The 20329-nt window shown below is 38.0% G+C and overlaps 2 protein-coding genes and 1 long non-coding RNA gene across 4 annotated transcripts; 1 reads left to right on the top strand and 2 right to left on the bottom strand.

The window, feature by feature from the left end:
• Positions 1–5753: 5753 nt before the first annotated feature.
• Positions 5754–6346, top strand: LOC114762628 (uncharacterized). Its single transcript, XR_003742270.1, has 2 exons — positions 5754–5917; positions 6080–6346. It is a non-coding gene; the product is annotated as an uncharacterized LOC114762628 (long non-coding RNA).
• Positions 6347–9782: 3436 nt separating this feature from the next.
• LOC114762624 (histone H1) lies at positions 9783–11092 on the bottom strand. The gene is made up of 2 exons (XM_028952140.1): positions 10790–11092; positions 9783–10691 (listed from the first exon to the last, which is right to left on the bottom strand). The coding sequence occupies exons 1-2, from the start codon at positions 10970–10972 to the stop codon at positions 10014–10016; spliced, it is 861 nt and encodes a 286-aa protein (XP_028807973.1). The 5' UTR covers positions 10973–11092; the 3' UTR covers positions 9783–10013.
• Positions 11093–17360: 6268 nt separating this feature from the next.
• LOC114762627 (probable WRKY transcription factor 21) lies at positions 17361–20006 on the bottom strand. 2 transcript variants are annotated; one of them, XM_028952144.1, is made up of 4 exons: positions 19758–20006; positions 18593–19371; positions 18323–18448; positions 17361–17911 (listed from the first exon to the last, which is right to left on the bottom strand). In XM_028952144.1, the coding sequence occupies exons 2-4, from the start codon at positions 19351–19353 to the stop codon at positions 17767–17769; spliced, it is 1032 nt and encodes a 343-aa protein (XP_028807977.1). In that variant the 5' UTR covers positions 19354–19371; positions 19758–20006; the 3' UTR covers positions 17361–17766. The 2 variants fall into 2 exon arrangements, with proteins under 2 accessions (XP_028807977.1, XP_028807976.1); XM_028952143.1 differs by having other exon boundaries at positions 18593–20006.
• Between the last annotated feature and the right edge of the window lie 323 nt (positions 20007–20329).

Raw genomic sequence — 20329 nt, 5'->3', positions numbered from 1 at the left:
CAAATTTTGTTTCTAAGCTGAATTTAGTGACTTTCATCAGAAGAAACTCTATAATTTTTATAACTTTAGACAGTACCGCACATAGAGAAAAAGAGATAAGGTCGATCTGAAGTCCGAACACTGAGAATTGACTAAGATAAATCAAACTAACATGAGATCATAAACTCTTGTTTGGATAAAAAGGGTTTTTAACCATATGAAGAAAAGATAGTGACTAAATTCAAAAATATTCAAATATCCAACATAAATACAAAATGTGATAGGCTGGTCTCCTCTGTAACTAATTTGAGGTGACTGAATACTGATTAAAAAAGAAAAAGAACCCCGAACAATCTTTTCTCGTTACTTTACTAGAAGGCAACTTTACAGGATGAAAGAATTCTACTTCCCCCCCTTCCTTCTTTTGATGTGCATATAATTAACATGTCACGAAGAGGCACCACAAATTAGGGTACGGTGAGACGGCGCATTATTTGATTGTGTGTGTCTGTGCTCGCCTTCCTCTTTTTCACCGCTTATTCTCCTCTCTCATCTCACCATATATATTGTATGCTTCACACTTTCAAACGAGCTTTCTGTGTTAAAGCTTAAGGCTCAAGTTTGGCATATTGTTGCAATCCTAAAAACTGAGAAACCCAGAAACATATAGGAACCTAGATGGCCCAAAAAAAAATAGAGAGACAAGTTAAATTGCAACCTTAAAACTATTCAATATAGTTTCCCTAATTATGCATGTGCTTCGGGGCACGCTGTCTTCTTAAAATAATTGTTAGTGTTGTAATATACAAGGATCAAAAAAGTCACTCAATAACTTAAATCGTATATGTTTGTTATTATATCAATTGAAATATGTTTAAATTGATGTTTTTAATTATCTCTTATATATTCCCTCATTTTATAAAATTAAGAATAAAAGTTTTAAAAGGACAATTGAAAATAGAGGGATTGGTGGTTTAGTAGGGTTAGATTGTGAATGTGCATTGTCCAAAGTGAATAGGGTAATCCCTGTGCAAGAAAAGGAGCGTTGAAAAATGCCCAGAGAAACTGAAAAGAAAACGAAAAGGAAGAAGCGTTGAATGTAAGCGATGGAGTGGGGATAAAATAATTGACATGTACTAACGAAACGCAGAGAAAATATGAAACGGCTCAAAAATGGAAGCAGTGATTTAATTAAATTAAAAGAGAGGCCATCGTGTGAAAAGCAAAGTAGTTGTGCAAAGGCGGACTCCAAATCAAAGAATCTGCTCCCAAACTTTTCACGTCTATATATAACCCACATGAAATATCAATGCATAGCCATATCATCTCTCTCTCTCTCTCTCCCCCCTCCCCTCCCAACCCAACCCTTCCTCTGTCTCTCATATATGTTGTGGGGAATGTCGTCTGGCTCGAGATCTCTCATGCAGGAAACACATGTTACAAGCTCTTCTGAGTGATTTCGGACCAGGCTTCATTCCCCTCAGCTACATATCAGTCAACCGCAAGCACACACTATTCTCTTCTCACACACACACACACAAAACATAACCTTTCTGTGTTCCTCTCCTTCTTAACAAGAATATTCATCAGCAATATATGAGAATCCAGGTAAGTCCTCATCTCTCGTGTGCATGCTCACAAGTTTAAACAAAATGAACTGTATTAACCAGCTACTAGGGGGTGGGATTCCAACGGATGAGTTCTTGAATCTTTTGCGTAACTTGTTCATAATCATGGGATTAGGCACTGTATTAACTGACTAGTGGTTGATTAGGTTCTTTTTCGGGTAGGTTTATTGTCCTGTGGACTTGAATTGGTATAAACAATGCTGGTTCTGCCGTGCGAGCTTTGTTTGTGTTTTGTTAGGGGACAGGTTCTTCAATCTGCCCCAGAATTCATCATCACTTATCTTTTGTTCACGTCCAACTATTCGTCCCTGGTGGGTCAGGTATTTCATATTCGCTCCTTTATAGGTCAACTTTAGTATTAACAATACGAAACATCATAAATGGATTGGATTTACACGTGAAGCTCATTATTCATGTGGGTCAGATCTGCCTCGCATTGTCTTTTATTGATGGAATTGCATGCTTGCAGTGAACCATTCATGAGACGCGATCATAGAGTTCACCATGTCGCTTGCTGCATATCCTTCAGATATTGAGGAAGTTGTTTAATAAGGTAACCATTGGTGACAAATAAGAGTATTTTTGCTGCCAAAAAAAGTAGAAGTTCATCTAATCTGACGAATAACCAGAGATTGCAACGCTGCACGGCACTTCTATTAGCATATATAGAATTTATCCTCAGTTGTTATGTCTGACGTAATAAAAACTGACCAACAGACATAAATATCCAAGGACAGGTTTTGTTGAGATCATAATTATGAAGTGCATATATAATTGCTTGCATGAAGCTGGGGAATCCTAATTATATTCTAGATCCTCTTTAATTAGTATTAATAAGATAATTATAGTAGTATTAATTAGCTGAATGATTAAGTGTCCCCTGCAACTAATCCAATTATCTGGGTCTGGTTGAGAGCTTCTTGTTTCCAATGTCGGGAAAGAACAAGTAAAGAGTAACAACAGTAATTAATGTCACTCGAAACAACACAGAAGATTGCCAAACAGAGATAAGCAGTCATTAACTGCCACTTAATGACCCCAAAGGGCTGAAATTTTAACAAAATTCAGACGTGCGAATTACTATGGAATTGTGGTTTAAAGGGTCTCTGAATATAGAAGCTCATTATACTATGCCCAAATTGAATTTTGCATGTCTGAAGGCCAACATTCGAATTCTGCACTCTCACGGGACCACGAAGATTGGGAATAGGCATACTAAACAAGCCGATTCTTTAACAAAAAGATATATGAGGCCATACAAAGCAACCCGTCCGAATAAAATAATCAGTGCCAGAGCGTCCGATCAGTTTTAAGAAAAAGTATGAAAAATGTTTGAGATGTTTGTTAACCAAGTAATTTCTCTTTCTCATCAATTCTTTTGTCTCTTCCTCTGACATTCCTCAGAATTCATCAGTCATCACTGCATGTTTCAACACAGAGCCTTGTAGTCTTGACATCATCCTTTGCAGCTACAGGTACATGAGGAACATCTGAAGCATCAATATGTCCCTATGCGACAGTAATAATTGATCGGCATGCTTCACCAGTGACGGAGATAGAAATTGCTGCAGCCAACAGTGCTCCAATTCTTCTCCTTTATGGCTTTATGGTTATGCAAAGTCGGCTGAAACAGAAAACCATACAAGTTCAACACCTAGTTCGGCTCTTAGCCAAAATAGAAAAGTCCCAAATAAGCCGTTAGATATGAGGCAGAAGAAATCTAGATCTCAACCATGACGAGTGACCAAAAGATGAAAGACCAAAGGACGGCTCACACGGTCTTCGAGAGGGGAAACAGAAGAGTTTCTGTACCTTCTTTCACTTGTTTGCATTGTGTAAGTCGCCAGGAACTCAACAAATACTACTATACAATGACATAACCCCATTAGCTTATTTAAAATTTAGGCCAGACCAGATATCTCCTGCAGAAGCAAGCAAAACTCAGCTCTTAGGGACCTGTCTCCCTTAGCATGCAAAACATGTTTGGGTACGGTGTAAGTTCTTAACCAATGTCCAATAGTTTAGCATAATGCTCATACAAGTGACTGTGTGTTGATCATAATCTTCTTGGTTTAGGGCTCCCCCTGATTGCAGTAAGAAAGAGTCTATTAAATTCTCAATATAACCATCATCAAGGGAGAGAAGAGAGAGAAGCTACGATGAATCGGAAGAAAAAGAAATTGTCGGCCCAACACAGATTCAGATGTGGAGGTGGGGTAACCAGAAACAGGGCTCTGGTTGTCTTGATCCCCAAAGTTGCCATGATTGATTAATTAGAAGCAGAGGGTTCCATAGAATCAGATTCCACGATCAATTAATCATCTCTCCAAGTCAGTTCATACAATACACTGCATAAAGCTTATATACAACATGGTACCAGGCTTTTCTGGCAGCTGCAAAACCTGCCACTTCACATGCCAATTGTATCAGTGTCAGTACCATCCGCTTGGCCACCGCTTGAACCCGCTTTTCTCATACCTAACCTAGCCTGAAGCCACCATTGAGATCAATTTTCATCAACTATCAACAAGGTAGTAGCAGATAGATTTCTGGTGTTATAATCTAAACATAATTCTATTTTAGGTAGTTTGCGCTCTTTGCAGTTCGAGAGTGAGAAAAACAAGCAATGAGCCTTGGTACTGCTATTTAGGAGGTGTTTGAATGATTCAAAAACACTTTTAAAAAGCATTTTCATATAAGTTGAGATAAAACTATTTTTACGTATTTATTTTGTATATCACAAAATCATTTTTAAAATCATGGTTTAATTTTTACCTAAATACTTTTTTAATCTATGAGAAAAATGATTAGTTTCTGTTAATAGAATGTTAACTATGTTTCGGCATTAAGTCTCATGGCTATATGGATTTTTTTGGGGGAAGAATAAGAATACCCGTGAATCTTAACCTAAAAATATAGAAATTTATTGTAAGTAAGATCGAGAAAATCATTAATTTCCTTATTTGGGAGCTATTTGTGATCCTCCCTTTTTAACCTCAGATTTAATTATTTGGGTCAGCTATCTCTAACTATCACTTCCTTCGTTAGTTATCCAAATTGATGCATCCAAGAAATATAATCAACTTTCTGGGTAATTTTTTTAAAAAATAGCCAAAGAGAACACGAGTAAGGCGCCTAGAGATAGGTGGTCAAATATTCTAGTCTGGACAGAAGCCTCTGGTCCAAAAAAAAACAGAAAAAAAACGTTTCGAAGAAAAGCCCTGGAACTGGAAGGCCGGAACTCTGGAAGACAATCTTGGATCGCATCAAGTACATCCTCCTTGAATGAACACAACAAAAAAAAAAATTTCACTGTCTTGACTGTTGGGCCACCCATCAGCGAGTCACACAATATTTCATTCAATGGTTGAATCATGATATATTTCTTCGGTATTAACCATTGACAAATTTACTTTAAAATTTCAAGCTGGTGGCATTTCATTTTTCACGAATCATCTCTTCTCAAAATATTAGCAGCATTACAGCACCTTTGTCCCTTTATTTTCAAACTTTCGTAATAACCTTTAATCAGAACATTATGGCTGACAACATTAGGCGAGCCAATGACCATGACCATTACTATACATTTAGACACAGATGTGCCCTTTGCATTGTGTTGTTTTCTCAGGTATTATAAGTGATTCGTCTCTACCCATTTTCCCGCTTCACCAGCCTGTTGGCTGTTGCCCTTCACACTATTATAGAGCGCATTGTCTACAGATCTCCCACCCTTCAAAATTCTAGCTTCTCTTTGATTTTGGCAATATAAAAATTCTAGCCTCTCTTTGATTTTGGCAACATATTCCTTCAGCATCTCATTGTTGTTTCTTATTTCAGCAGCAAACCCAGTTTCTTACATTTATGGATGACACACTCTCTTGGGTGCCATTTCTTGCGCAGACAATAACAATACCCAGGAGCTTGGGCTGGCTACAAAGTGGATGAAGATGGCACTGTGACTGAAAACTATGGGGAACGAATAGAGGATGAAGAACCAGAACAAGTTGGAGGAATAGAGCTAGGGCATACCTTACAGTTGTTGCAGGTACAAGGTACATAATATAACCAAGAATAACATTTCCTTTTACAGTTTCATACTCAATTTTTCCAATCCAAAATGGATTGTCTTAACAGATAACTTTGAATGTGAACAGAAGAACTGACATGTGAAAAACAGGAATAGGAGTAAAGTCATCAATTGAAGTCCCAGAAGAGAATTGTTGAAGCATTTCTGACTTACCACCAACATGGAAGCAATGCCCCAATAATGCAGCACAAATGCATTGGAATTGGAAGGCCCACCCAACAAGGTGCACAATGAGAATGCTCCACTCATCTTTTTCTTTTGTCATTTTCAGATATACGTACAATTCGAATCTAGCCTTCAATATTTAAACTTGTTTTCCTTTAAAGTAATCACTGTTTTAAATGTCAACTCAGCAATTCTCACCGAAGTGCTCAATGTTGTGAAGTTGATAAGGTGCAAAGATAGAAACAAGACATTGCTGGTTGATCAAGATGAAATTGACTGTTTGAAGAGGGTTGCTCGATTGAACGAGGAAGCTGAATCCATATATGAACTCTCCAAGCGCCCTAACCCGGCTTTTGAAGTCAGACCAATATGGAAAGACATTGTTTTATCGCCTTTAATGTCGACCATCCAACAGGAGCTCAAATATGCATTTAAAAAGGTTGAAAAATTGAAACATTACTTTATGAAGGATGGATGACGTTTAAAATCTTGGGGAGGGGAAGAAAAGGCATGAATTGGGAGCTTCATGAAGTTCAAATTCGTGTCCAAGAAAAATTTGTATCTTCGCACAGCCTGAGAAACAGATAAATCATTGAGAGAAATCAATTAATGAACACCCAGTTGTGCTACTTGTTTTAACAATTAATTTATTTATGAAAAACTATCATTTTTTGGTCATGTTCTTTTATTTCAAATCAGCATATGCCCATTGGCACGCCCACCACATGCATCTAGAGGGTAGACAAATTATACTCCAAATATTTCTCCAAAAAAAAAAAGGCAGGGCAAAGTTAAACTCAAGTGTACATAGCCTGATCCATCTCTTATGAATGTAATTTCTCAGAATAAGTCCCATTCAAGGACATCTTATAGAATTAGATATGGGAATCATTTCTTTGAACAAAATACACTTGAATTCTATATCCATTTGATATCGTGTATCAACTAAATTAGCCATCACCTCCCTAACTACTGAAAGAACAAAAGGGGGAAAAAAAAAAAGCTGTCAAAAATAAACTTAATTAGCCATCACCTCCCTAACTATTGAAAGAACAAAAGGGCAAAAAAAAAAAAAAAAGAAGGCTGTCAAGGCCAATTCTACTAGAGTTTTTCTCGCACTGAAAGTAACCACAAACTGACCTTCATAGTCTTTACCAATCTTACTCGAGCTTATATCTCACATTTTCTCAATGGATTTTGGCTCATAACGGAAAGCTGCAGGAACAATATTTCATAGAAATGATAACCTTCCCTCATAAAGAATGAGTAAAGGGAAATTCCATTATCAAAGGGATTTAAGAAATTGGGCCTTCTAGGATGAGTAGGTTCCATCTCAAACCTAATGAGTTGTCCCTCAAATACAGACATCACCTTACGTTCAGTAGTACCATTACCTAATGCTTGTCTCCTACAACCCCTTACACCTGACCACATGCACGCATCAGGAAAATCCTTCTGTAAGAAAACAAGCTAAAACCAAACTGACCCAAAATGGTCATCCATAACATTAATCATCAACTAGGAAAAAGGAATATATAAAGTAGATAAACTCTTATGTAAAAGATTTTGGAATTCTCAGTTTCAGTAGGGATATCAGCTAACCCTCTTCACTACTTTATCAATGCCCAAGTTAAATCCACCATTCTCATATTTTTTTTTCCTGTTCAGTAATGACCCATCATAAGTTAGTTAATCCTTTGGCATACTAAGGTACAGTGAGTAATAACTAAATTCAAACATGAGCGGAGAAGGAGTGATATTAAACCATGTAAAATCAAGCACTTGTCATCGCAATGAAAGCTACAGCTAACGGTGGAGTGCTACTCAGTCAAAACCCTTAATAGCTTACCAGCTCAAGCAACACAAGACAGCAGCGACTCGAATTAGCAGCAAAACAAATAGTTCTCTCACAGATTAAACCGACAGATTAAGCTGTCAAACGCATCCTAATAATCATCAGCCATCTCAGCTCTGTTTTAACTTGACCAACTTGCCCATTGGACCTTCCTTGTATTGAGAATCTCCCTTCAATGGCCATGGCATTTGTCACCAAGAAATTGGCATTCTTAGATTCTTCCAAAAGCGTAGTGCCATCTGAATGCCCTTTTGACAACCGCTATACTTACCAACACAACCTTGCAATCCTTTTGAGGGCCATCTAATCTTATGAACAATTTCCCACTTCACCACAAAACACCATCCCATAGACTTGCCATTATTCCCTAACAACTTCTAACAATGAACCTCCTAATCTTTCGCAATACAATCACTCTGCCTCGCTTGCAATTACAAAATACCAGGTGTCAATCCTGTGACTTCAGCTTTTACACGAAAGGGAGGAAAAAAGAGCCTGCTACTGCAACAAAAGCTTCGGGCAACAGCAAGAATTCTTCTCAAATTCTTTGACCATCATACAACATCCCATGTAAGAGGTAAACCGTGCCTCGGCCATCACCACAGGCTCCTGCCAGATGGGAATAAGTCTGCACCTGCAAACAGCTGGCAAGCAATACTAAACTAGAGGGCACTGAAATAATAAAAAGGACTCGGTATCATTTTTATGTTTTGCCTCTCCAAAGCCGAGCCAGCAGGATTATAGCTACCACGCTTCTTACATACTTCCATTTTGGCATGACATAAAGAAGTTCAATTCAGTGGACCGATATGCAGGGATAGGGAAGATAAAAACTTGCTCCCACTCCTATGTTTCTGACACCCTGTTACTTCATGTTTTGGATAAATTATGAACTCAAGTGAGCAAGCTCTTTGTTGTCTGAAAATGGAACATACAAAAACAGAAAAAATCCACACCACTATTTTTGGCAATATCGTTAAGTTGCATCAATCAAGACATGTTATCATCATATTCACAACCCACCAAAAACAAACAGAGCCTAACTAAAATTCTACACATGTTTTGCAAAGGAATTATGTGACCATGTATGGATAATACGTTTTTAAAGAAAAAAACCTGCCTCGAATCCACGCATGATTAGCAGAAAATGATTAATCGTCGAGGATGGCAAGGCAAAGTATGCATTAAGTAAAACATATAAACATTCCTAATATGGTGCAATATAGCATTAATGTCAATACAATGCACAATTTCAGACGGAATCGCCACAGATAATTCCTTACTAAAGCATCAATAATTTGACTCTTCATTTTCTGCACTGTTATTGCCACAAGTTATTCCAAACGGGGCTAAAACATTTTGAACGAAGCAAAACTGCAAAAGGCGCAATACCAGCAAACCTGATTGAAAACTGGAAACTATAAGCGCTCACCCATACTTAATTTCCCCATTCCATCACTTTACCATTTACCCCAATATACCAAGAATATCTATCATAATGTGATAGAAGTGCATTGCCTGCAACAAAATGTACGACACAATACCTCACCAAAACCGAGCACCTCTATTTCTCATCTCATCTTCATCTTGATAAAACTTTTCCTGCTTCGCATACTATAATCTAGCATGCAGTCCAAGAAAATTCATCGAATATCGAATATCGATTATGCAAGGAGGCTATTGAAAAACATAATGTGAGACACAGTATGCCTTGATAAAGAGAGAAATCTAGCGTTGGAACTACACGATTTCATAGAATTCAATTGTCTCTTCTACCATGTGAACCCCTCGTTGTTTACATAACATATTAAACATCGTTCTGCTCATAAAATCAAATGTGCTACTGCTAAGCGCAAATCATATATATAATTCCGGTTAATGGACAGCATCCAATGTTAATACATTACAGAAGTGCGATCATGTGCCAGTCGTTTAGTGCTTACACTCATGTATACAATTTACCAAAATTCAAGTAGCAGGGCGATCAAGCATCATCGCCACCGTGTTGGCGTGTTATAGGACGGACTAATTTAGTCACCACACTAACCGGTTCCAAAATGCTATGATATTAGGAAACCCTCAAACTGTAATTTCATTTATCAGAACTCGTTGAACTACAATAGGCTAGATCATATGTCTACTTCTTAGATATGAAAAGGGAGGGGAAAAAAATTCAAGCAACCAAGAAAAAACTGATGAAATTCGATAACGTTTAGGGACATCTGTTGATCCATCTACAAAGCAACGACAAGGAACTTTACATGACTAACCCTACAGACACTAGGCTCTGATCCCCCCTTCACTTCCTTCCTCTCTTTGCCGAAGCCTTCTTTGCTGGAGACTTCACACTCTTAGGCTTAACGCCTTTAGCAGGAGCTTTCTTGGACGCCGCAGCTTTCTTGGGTGCCGGTTTAGGAGCAGGGGCCTTCTTGCCCGGCGATGTCCTGGTCGATGTCCTAGACGCCTTGGCCGGTCTCTCCTTGGCCTTTGGTCTTGCGGCAGCCTTGGGCTTAGCAGCAGCTTTTGGCTTAGAGGCAGCAGCCTTAGGCTTTGCCGGTGCAGCCTTCTGCTTCGCCGGAGCAGCTTTGGGCTTCGGAGCGGCCTTCGGCTTGGTAGCCGCTTTAGGCTTTGACTTGGCGACTGCTTTGGGCTTGGGACGCGATTTAGTGGCCGCCTTGATTGATTTCGTCTCCTTCGGCTTAGAAGCTGGCTTAGCCTTAGGCTTAGCAGCTGCAGGCTTCTTTGCAGGAGCAGAATTCCCAGATGCCTTCGGCGCCGATGACTTAACAGAGGGAAGCTTGAATGATCCCTTGACCTTAACGAGCCTTCCGGCAGCCACAAGCTTCTTTGATTGGAGCAACACAATCTTCCTGAAGTTGGACGGAAGCTGCTTGTATTTCTCTTCGATAAACTTGGTGATCGCGTACTGGCTAGAACCAGTCCTCTCCTTCAGCGTAACAATTGCGTCCTTGATCATCTGCAAAATCCAAATTGAATTCAAAATTAGACCCATCGCACGATAACGGCATCAGCACTACTGTACAATCTACCAGGAAAGCGAAATTGATATCACACCTCTTCATAGGGAGGATGCGCAGGAGGGTTTCGAGATCTAGGAGCAGCAGCCTTCTTAGGTTTTGGCTCCTTGGCTTTCTTGGTCTTGCCACCAGCATCTGCGGCCTCTTTCTCCTCGGCTGGCTCGGCAACAGCTAGTTCTTGTACAGACTCCACAACTACAGCGGGCTCTTCCGTCGACATGACTGAAGAAAAAGGATAACCTGAGATCGGATGAGGGCTTCGAAGCGACGCGAGCTCAATTCTTCAGAGCTAAATTTCGGGGTAACGTTCGTTGAAAGGACGTTGCCGCTGGAAGTTTTGCTGTGAGAGGAAATGTGAGAGTATTGGTAGTTTAAATAGTCATGTGTATGTAAGACGGTGCCTCGATACTGAATTCTGATTGGTCAAGAGGGCCCTGACACGGATTGCTGCCCGGTTGAAGTTTGAATATAGCCCGTTGGATGAAATAATATGCACGGCTATTAAACACCGAATAAGAAGGCGTGGAGCGCTGGGCTGCGCAGAATGGGGGCGTTCCGGTTGTCTGGGTGTGCTTTTAAGCTTGATTCATTTAATCATATTTTGAGATATACTCATTAGTTTTAAGTGAGGTTTTTCCCAGATTGTAGCTTATTATGTGAGCTTTCTAAAGAGTACTTGAGCGAATAAAACGGATGGGTAATTTTTAAGAAATTTGGGTTTGAAGCCACAGTGGTCATCTCTAGGGTTTTCTATGATGTTATCAGGGTTTTTGTAAAATGAAGGGTACTAGTTTGGAACAGAGTGAAATTTAATTAATCACTTGTGATAATAGGCTAACAAAGGATTCCATTGCATCAAGAATCATGAAAATCTGATGAGATTTGAATATAGAACCGTTGGTTAGAAAGTGACCAAGGATGAACATGTACTTGGGAGAAGACCATTATAGCAATGATCAGTGCTTAGAGAACGCAGCCTTTTGTAACATCATGTTCAGATCACAATCCATCTGAAGAACACAGTCTTATAAGTTATCAATGGCATTAGAAATGCGCATTTTGTACAGTCCTAAAACCCAGCAAGCACAGTAAGTTTTTCCCATTCATGATGCCAACACTCCCAACGTCAAGGAACAACTTTAATGGGCAGATCTTGCCAAATTGGATGCTATGTTACGCCAGTCCCTTGTATATCCCATTGATTTGCTTATCACCGTCTTCCAATTCTACAATACGCCAGGTGTTTTTTCCACTTGTATTTGATTTATTTATCGAATACAAATTAATTCGAGTTCATGTGTACTGTATGCATTGTTATATTTATTAACGACTTTCTCCTAAAGCCATATAATATGCTTAAAAGTAAATCTATTGTGATATTGTTCATTATGTGCAGATTAATTGAGATATCATATAAACAGGGATATGGATTGTATTGTCTTATACATGAAAACAATTACACTGTATGTGGTACGCTGTATGTAAATCTAACCAAGCTTTACACTAGTGTTAACGACACGGGCCAGTGGAATATCTTAATGTAACTTGCAACCGTTACTACTTGGCTGGCAGTAGACTTGCTTTTTCTCCATGGCATTAGCGCCTTTCTAAACCGTAAAATCTCACAGTCAAAGCCAGTTATAGCAATTCACCCGGTTAAAAACGAAGCTATAGCAGTTTTGTCTGTTATCTGTCTGTTGCCTAGCATAATTGTTATGAACAATTCACAGTGAAATGGAGGTGGCAAGAGCAACCAACCCCATCACATTAAACTAATGATTCCTTTAGATGATCTGCTTACAGATAATTATTTCTGTTATTAACTTAGTCTCTTGTTGAGCACACCAGTCAAAAACGAAGCAGCCATTTGTGTATGACTTGTCTCGTGGCATGACATCGAAGATTAATAATTAGACTCTTTGGTCCCGACTGTTCTGAGGTTGAATGAATATATCAGGAGAATACTCTGGATATGTATTCTGTGGAATAGGAATGTGATTTTCAGTCAGTTTTATTGGACGATGTTGCTCTTGGTTACAATTAAAGACATGGAACAAATTATTTCAACCTCGCTCAATGAACTCATCCTTGTTATAGCTAAAATGCAACATTTGCTCTGCTCTATGTGCAGTAGATTAGTTGAGGTCGTCAGCTCTGTATCCTACACAACTGGCTCATTCTTAAACTCATGGCTCCTTAAAAAAACATGGATTACACTGAAGGATCATGATAATGCAGACCCTTTAATGATCAAGCTAAGGATCGAGACAAAACAACAAGATGTGGTCTTTTTTTGAGGTTCTTCGCAAGATAAATTATGTCCTCAAGCCTGCTATAAACTTGGATGCTGTTCTCACTTAATAAAGTGAATTGCGCGACTTGATAGTTGTCCATTTTGATTTCTTCCCTGATGAATTTGAAATTCTGATCAAGGCATGAGAGTTCAAAGTTAAATCAAAGGCAGAAACACTACACGTAGCTAGGTATAGATGTACGTGGTAAATGCTTTTGTACAACGTACCTGTCAATGGACGAATCATGCATTTTCTGTGTAACGTTAGATGTCACTGGCAACATTAATGGAATGGTTTCATTTGTCATGATCAATGATTGTTAAGGGAATTAATTTGCATATTGATGATGGAATTAATTCCCTGTGTTGCAACCTTAATTGGGAATAATCTTATTAGTGTGTGTTTGCATCTTCCTCTGATTTGTGCTCATCTTCAAGCGTTTTAAGTTTTTCAAGTGTGATGGATGTTGAATCATTTGAATACAAACAGGATTTCTTATTAAATTTTTCGTAGAAACATGATTGAGTCGAGCAAATATTTTCGTGCGAGGTCCGTAGAGATCTGTGACGAGTTTGGCGGCTATGTGAGGCCATTATTTTCCAATTTCCACGATCCTCGCTCAAGAAATAAATTTCCATCATTTTGATGGAAAATCATTTGCTATGAGATGTAATTTCATTTCCGTTTCCAAAGAAAATCAATATGTTTAGCAAACCGAACAGGACTAAGTAGGCTGAAAAGGTTGTGATTGAAATCCTATCCAGTTTTTGATGGTTGCTACTTGCTCCTTAGGAGTTTATGTTCGTTTGATGTTAAAGCTTCGTACCATTGTGACTTTCTTGCTAAAATATACGTGAGACGTGAAATTTAAACTTGGTACAGTGCTTATCCCTTATCGATGGATATCGAGACACTTGTTTCCGCAGTTCAAATATTTTAGATTCGATGAGTATTTAGCATAAATTGAAATTGGAATCAAACCTACTGGTTAAACTAATGATTGATTATCTGGTCAGACTGGTCGACTAAGTAAATCAGAATTTAGCTTATCAAAGATCAATTCAGTTAATACGAGAATAACCTCAAACTTAGTGTAGCATCAAAACTCATGCCAGTCATTAAAGTGGTTAACGTAATAATTTAAGTGCCACTAAATCAGGCCCTGCTTGACATAACGTTAGAAATCACTTATAAGCACGTTTCACATAAGTCAAGACGCAACTCCTCTCACGTACGTATTTCATATTTCGTAAATTATGATTAAAAAATTACTTATAACTATTTCAAATAGGCCCTCAATTGCAATTGAATAAAAAGCCAAGTTGAATATTATGATTGAAATAATCTAATTTAACTATATACTATACAAAAATATTTATATTTGACTATGATTCATGACCACCCGGCTAAATTGAGCCAGGTCAATCTTGTATTAATTGATTTGTTGAACAAATCAAGTGATTGACTATATTATTAGTCTGGCTGGTTGAAGTGGATCCAATTTTAATATCATGACCAAAGATTCACAGCATCCCATGTTTTATTGCCAATGATAAATCACAAATAAAGGTGACTTGCACAGTCATATAATTTATCATGTCTTATAAATAAATAAATAAATAAATAATGTGATGTCTAATAAATATTATTGATGTACTCCTCCGGTCTATAAGGGTCTTATATGTAGGACCGGAGGAGTATTAATAATTATATTAATCATTGCTATAGTAACAATACAAAGTTATCATGCAATGCTTGTCTAAAATCATTAAATCAAGTGATTCCGGAAACAAATCATATTTTTTTATCGATGGCAATGTTCTTTTATTTTCTTTTGTCTTCTCTTATTTTTCGGGTCACACAGCATAATATTTCGAGTGGCCCCCCGGGGGGTGTTCTTTTTTCTTTTTTTTTTTCCTTTTCCCAGTTGGTGATTAAGGATGTGTTTGGATGAAACCAAACCGTAATTTGGAAAAGTGATTCTGGAGAATAGATTTGGGAAGAATAAATTCTGGAAAGAATAGATTTTTTGAAAAAGTGATTTTGAGAAGTGAGAGTGTTTGGATAGTTGTTATCAGAAGCATTTTTTATATATACAAATTACTAAAAAAAAGACATAAGTTAATATGATAATTACAGAAAAATAGATTTTATGATATATTTTAATTTGAAGGAACAAAATTGTTAATATATTTTTTATTAACATAATTAATAATACATAAAATAATATAATTAATAATAATTAATATGTATATATATTTATAAAATATAAGATTAAATATGTTTATAAAAAAATAACAAATACATATCCTATAGACTCTCACACTTTCCTTTTTTTCTCCAAAAGCAAAAAAATTTTGCTTTTTTCAAAACCATGGTTTTAGTTTTTGGGTGGGTGTTTGGGTGATTGGGTCCCCAAACCATGGTTTGGGGTGTCACCCAAACACAGCTTAAAAGTATTTGGACTAATTTGGTTTTGGGTCTTTCTTAAAAACAAAAAAGGGCTACCCAATCAGTTCCGAGTTAATCGATCACAACCTGTGAAAAATCATGTGGGCCATCCTTGGAAGTAAAATATGGATATCCTGCTTTAAGGCGGGGGGAGCAAGCGTTCATAGGGAGAGAATCCAACCCTCCTCTCCATTCTGGAGGCTCAAATTCGTTGAACCAGCCGTGCCCTAATGATAACATGGTGCATGTTTATCATCACGTTTAAAATCACTTATAAACACGTTTTACATAAATTGAGATAACTTTTCTTATCTATTTATCTCGTATTCAGTAAATCATAATTAAAAAACTATTTATAAATCATTTCAAATAGGCCTATTGTCTCTCTTGGCCTTTGCTTTCAAAGGTGCAACCCAGCTTAGTTCCCTTTTTTTTTTGGGAAGAAAAAAGTGTTCTCACAGGCACCGAAAGCCTATTTTTGAACTATTGAGTATCTACTTTTACTTTTTAGTACAAGTTTTCAAAAAGATTGTCTGTACGAAGATAATGAAATACTTATGGGACGTTCAATTTGTATTTATTTCTATTTCTCTAGCTATCTTCGTAAAATCATGTAATACCATATCATACATGCATGTTATTGTCCTTTTTTTTTTTCCAAATAAAAGGTAGGGAGAGAGAACTACATTCACATGAAGAAAGTTTGGATTGGGCTTATAGACCAGCTCCGTTTCACCAATTTGAATGGGAGAGATTTTGGGTACGAAGGGCAAATTGCCGGCGGTGGATTTAACCATTGCTGTCCATTGGTTTTGTATTGGGTCCAGCTCCAGTTATGGTACCCTGAGGGCAAGCTTTACCCGAAGGAGATCATACACGATTCCTACTCTTTCTGCTATCCTCCCTTTGCCTGCAAATTGATCCCATTAACGGGGCTAAGGATCATTCGGTATACATTTTAGACCACCTGCTTACTCTGGATGCTGTTGAGAATACTTGCGAGACATGCATTTTTTTTTTGAAAAAAAAAAAAAAAAAAAACAGAGAGAGAGAAACCGCAGTTATTTTCCTTGGGAAATTAGAGATATCTAAGGAAAATGTTGATCCCCTAACATCTGTTACTATCATATTTCAGGAGGCTATCGTGATTTTTTTTTTTTTGACCATGAAGGCTATCGTGATTTTTTTTTTTTTGACCATGAAGGCTATCGTGATTGGAACATCATTTTCTATCATCATTTTTGCAGAGTAACGAATACACTAAGCAGCTTGCAATAATCAACTCATGATCTTGATGTTGAATTTTTATCATTTATTGATCATCCCTTGGGATGCAATAGACTTCGCGTGCGCACGTTATTTTATATGGTTGTCGAAATTTAGAGACAGCAGGATGGTGTAATGCACCTACCCCTTGCATATTTTAGGTAGGAAATGTTCGTAGTTTCGAAAGTGTTCCATTATATGGACACATAGTTTATGGTTTCTCAAGTGTTTAACCCGAGAAATTGTCTCGTTCTCCTTTGCTTTGTTCTACCCACTATGCTGACCGTGATAGGTTATCATATTACCCACAAGAGCATATTTCTGGTTTAAGCATAACAAGCCGAGGTGCCTTTTTTCCATTGGGAATGTAACCAATGTATTTGACCTGAAAGCATTCACACTCATATATCAAGGACAACAAACTGAATAAGGTTTGGCAATATGCACACATCGAAAGGTTGTGACTTTTAGCTCCTCCTGCTCAATCCTAGCATAACCGATCACCATATATGCAGAAGCTGCTCGGATGCAGAATCAACAACACGATTGTTACGATTAGAGAAAATACTGGAACAGACGCGATAGCCGGTAATCAGATATTGCGAGAAAAACTGTATATTTAACCCTACTCTTAAATTAGAGTACACCTGGAAGGACACGAATGCTCACTAGCAGATGCTTTCTTTGATGCATATATGTCAGACTAAAGATATTCCCTCACAATCAAACTACAAGATCTTCATGGTAATCAAGGCAAAATATCACCTTTTTTTGAAAGGCATTCCATTCTTGGAGAATCTCCTAAATTGTTCATAACATGCTTGTGATAAACGACATGGTTCTTACCGTTTGAAACTACCCATTTTACAGATATCTGCTTTCTGGACGCTGCTTCTTATCTTCACTTCCTAACTAGATCGCTCATCAGCCAAACCTCCCAAATCCATGCTTGCACCACTTACAAGTTACGACTATGTACAGCACCGACACGATCCAAACTGAATCATGCATTTGCAGATTGTGCTGATATTCTAGGGTGGTTATGCTCACCTTCATATGTAACAATTAGCATCGAAGGGTCTTCCAAGCACCGCTCCACGTGTTTCCTAGCAGGGCACCCTCTCATGCTGCTGCACTTGTAGTATCCTCTGCATGAAAAGGGATCATATTCAGTTTCCTTCATAATAAAGCTTGTAGTTCATGCTCTAAGATTAAAATAAAATTGTTCAATATGAAACCGGTAACCCAAGTTTCAACTTACTTCTCGTTGTTGAACTGTGCGAATGAAAGCAAAAAACCTTGCAAGAACGAGTTTATGCTGGCAATATCAAAATGCCACAAGAAAGGAGTTTTTGTATCTTCAACAAACAGGGCACAGAATAGAATTACAGATGCGAGGTATGTACTAAAATGCCTAGAAGTCGAACTATAAATTCACACCAACTAACCAAACGGTTCAGGGACCTTGAAAAAAAAAATTTATTACATCATAAATACGCCACTCACAATTCATGGTCCACTCGAATCAGTTAACCCGGAGAAAACAGAATTTAACATACCTAGGATGAGGAGAGCCTTTGATTGGCTTCTGCCCGTATTTTCTCCATGAATAATCATCAGGGGGTATATCAGCAAGCTTGTTGCTAATGGCAGGCACTTTGATTGACCTCTTCACTCTATGCTTTCTGTGGAGAAAACAAGCTATGTCAAAAACATATCAAACTCTTCCATCAAGGAACCGCCATTAATACAAGGGAGTTAATCGCAGAACTCGGGAGAAAAAGAAAACAATCAAATCGAGACACGCTTGTGGGAGGAATAAGTCTGACCTCTTCTTTGAGCAATGGCATCTAGTACTGCTCCAACATTTCACACTGCCTTCATCTCTGCCAGAACACTTTCTCTTGTGATGTGAATTCTGATCTGAAGAGTGTGGAGCTCCAATTAAATGGAAGGCACTCCCAGTCCCATCCAAGTTAGCTACGCTTCCATCTATGCTTAAGGAAGAAATGAAAGATCTAGTGGATGACATTGTGGGTGTGCAGCTAGAGCTATCAAAATTCAGATTGATTCCACTATTGTTCTTTCGAAACATCATTTCTGCTTGGTGTTTCATTTGTTGCTGTTGTAGCAATATTCTTTGCTGCTGCTGCTGAAGGAAGTGATAGTGCGGAGATGACGCTGAAGGGGTAAGGTGTAGGGGATTTTTGCCACTTGAACTCAATTCCAAAGATGGTTTCCCTAGAGACAGTGAGTTTCCAATATTTGAGCCCAACTCCTGAATTGAATTGTCAGAAGAGCTAGGTTGCAGAGACAGCAGATTTTTGGGACAATGGTTTGATTTGGAATTTGGATTGTCCAAAAGAATACTCTGAGGAAAAGGGATTTGAAGTTTTTTGAGCTTCCTGACTCTTGCATGACCCAAACCATTATTGAGCAAGGAAACAACTTTCTTGAATCTGGACACAGCCTCGCCTGTTTCCACCATTAAATTGCCATAAGGAACCTGATCCTGGCGCTGAGACAACAGACTTAGGACTCTATGGCAGCTTTCAACGGCTGCTCTGTTGGCTTCTTCAACCTCCTCCATATTAGCTTCTAGCTAAATCTAACAGTTAGAGAGATCAAGGTAAAAACGTAATTCTTCAAAGCTCAGGTGACCAGAAACTTAAGATAAGAACATCAGAAACCCAGAAAATCCCATATGTTTACAAATATAGAAGACATTTGGACCACATGCGCCAAATTATAAGACACAGGAACGAAGAATCCCATTTACGTAAGACAACGAGCCAAACGGTGGATTTTTTCAATCTAAGTCTGAAATTGTCAGCTCATGAAAGGCTAGGAAAATGAAGACCCAGCGATGAGCAGCAATTATCCACTGGGACTGCGAATAATGGGGAAAAGGAGTCTACACAAAATCTGGGAAAGTACAGAAATCGACCCGATTTCCAGTAAGAAAAATAATGAGAAAAGCATCAAAGGACGGACCTTGATGAACTTGGCACTATCAAACCCTAGATTCTTCTTCCATCGGATTGAGATTGAAAGGTGCGAAAGAGAAGACTATGCTTCGCTCTGAGAAATCACAGACACCATAAGAGTACGAAGCTTGCAATTTAAATCATATTATATTCCTAGTTTCTTCAACATGATTACATAATATTATATTTTATAGTGTAGATGCACAAATCAGAGACAGGGGAGTAGGAGCTAGGAGGGAAAATGAGAAAAGAAAGATGAGAAAAAAAGTGAAGGGGGATGGAAGAAACGGAATTTAAGGGGGGTGTTGCATCAAATAAACTATTTTATAAAACTATTTTATAAAATTATAATTTAATTTCACCCAAACAAACATTTTTTAAGCAAAGGAAGGCACCACACAAGATTCAAGAGGAACTGAAAGAAAACCGCCGTCTCTGTCACAGATTTGAAGGGGGTCCCATCCGAAGACCTTTGTTATTCTTTTTCTTCTTCCGTTTCAACTTTAATTAATCTTTTATAAGACCTACCACTTCAGCTTCATTTCCACTACTTCGCCATTGGCACTGAGGCATTAATTT

This window comes from Neltuma alba, unplaced genomic scaffold, assembly GCF_004799145.2.
Source record: "Neltuma alba isolate B1F8T4 unplaced genomic scaffold, ASM479914v2 tig00011238_pilon, whole genome shotgun sequence".
NCBI lineage: Eukaryota > Viridiplantae > Streptophyta > Magnoliopsida > Fabales > Fabaceae > Neltuma > Neltuma alba.
The sequence above is the reverse complement of the archived record's forward strand: the minus strand, read 5'-3'. Positions and strand labels throughout refer to the sequence as shown.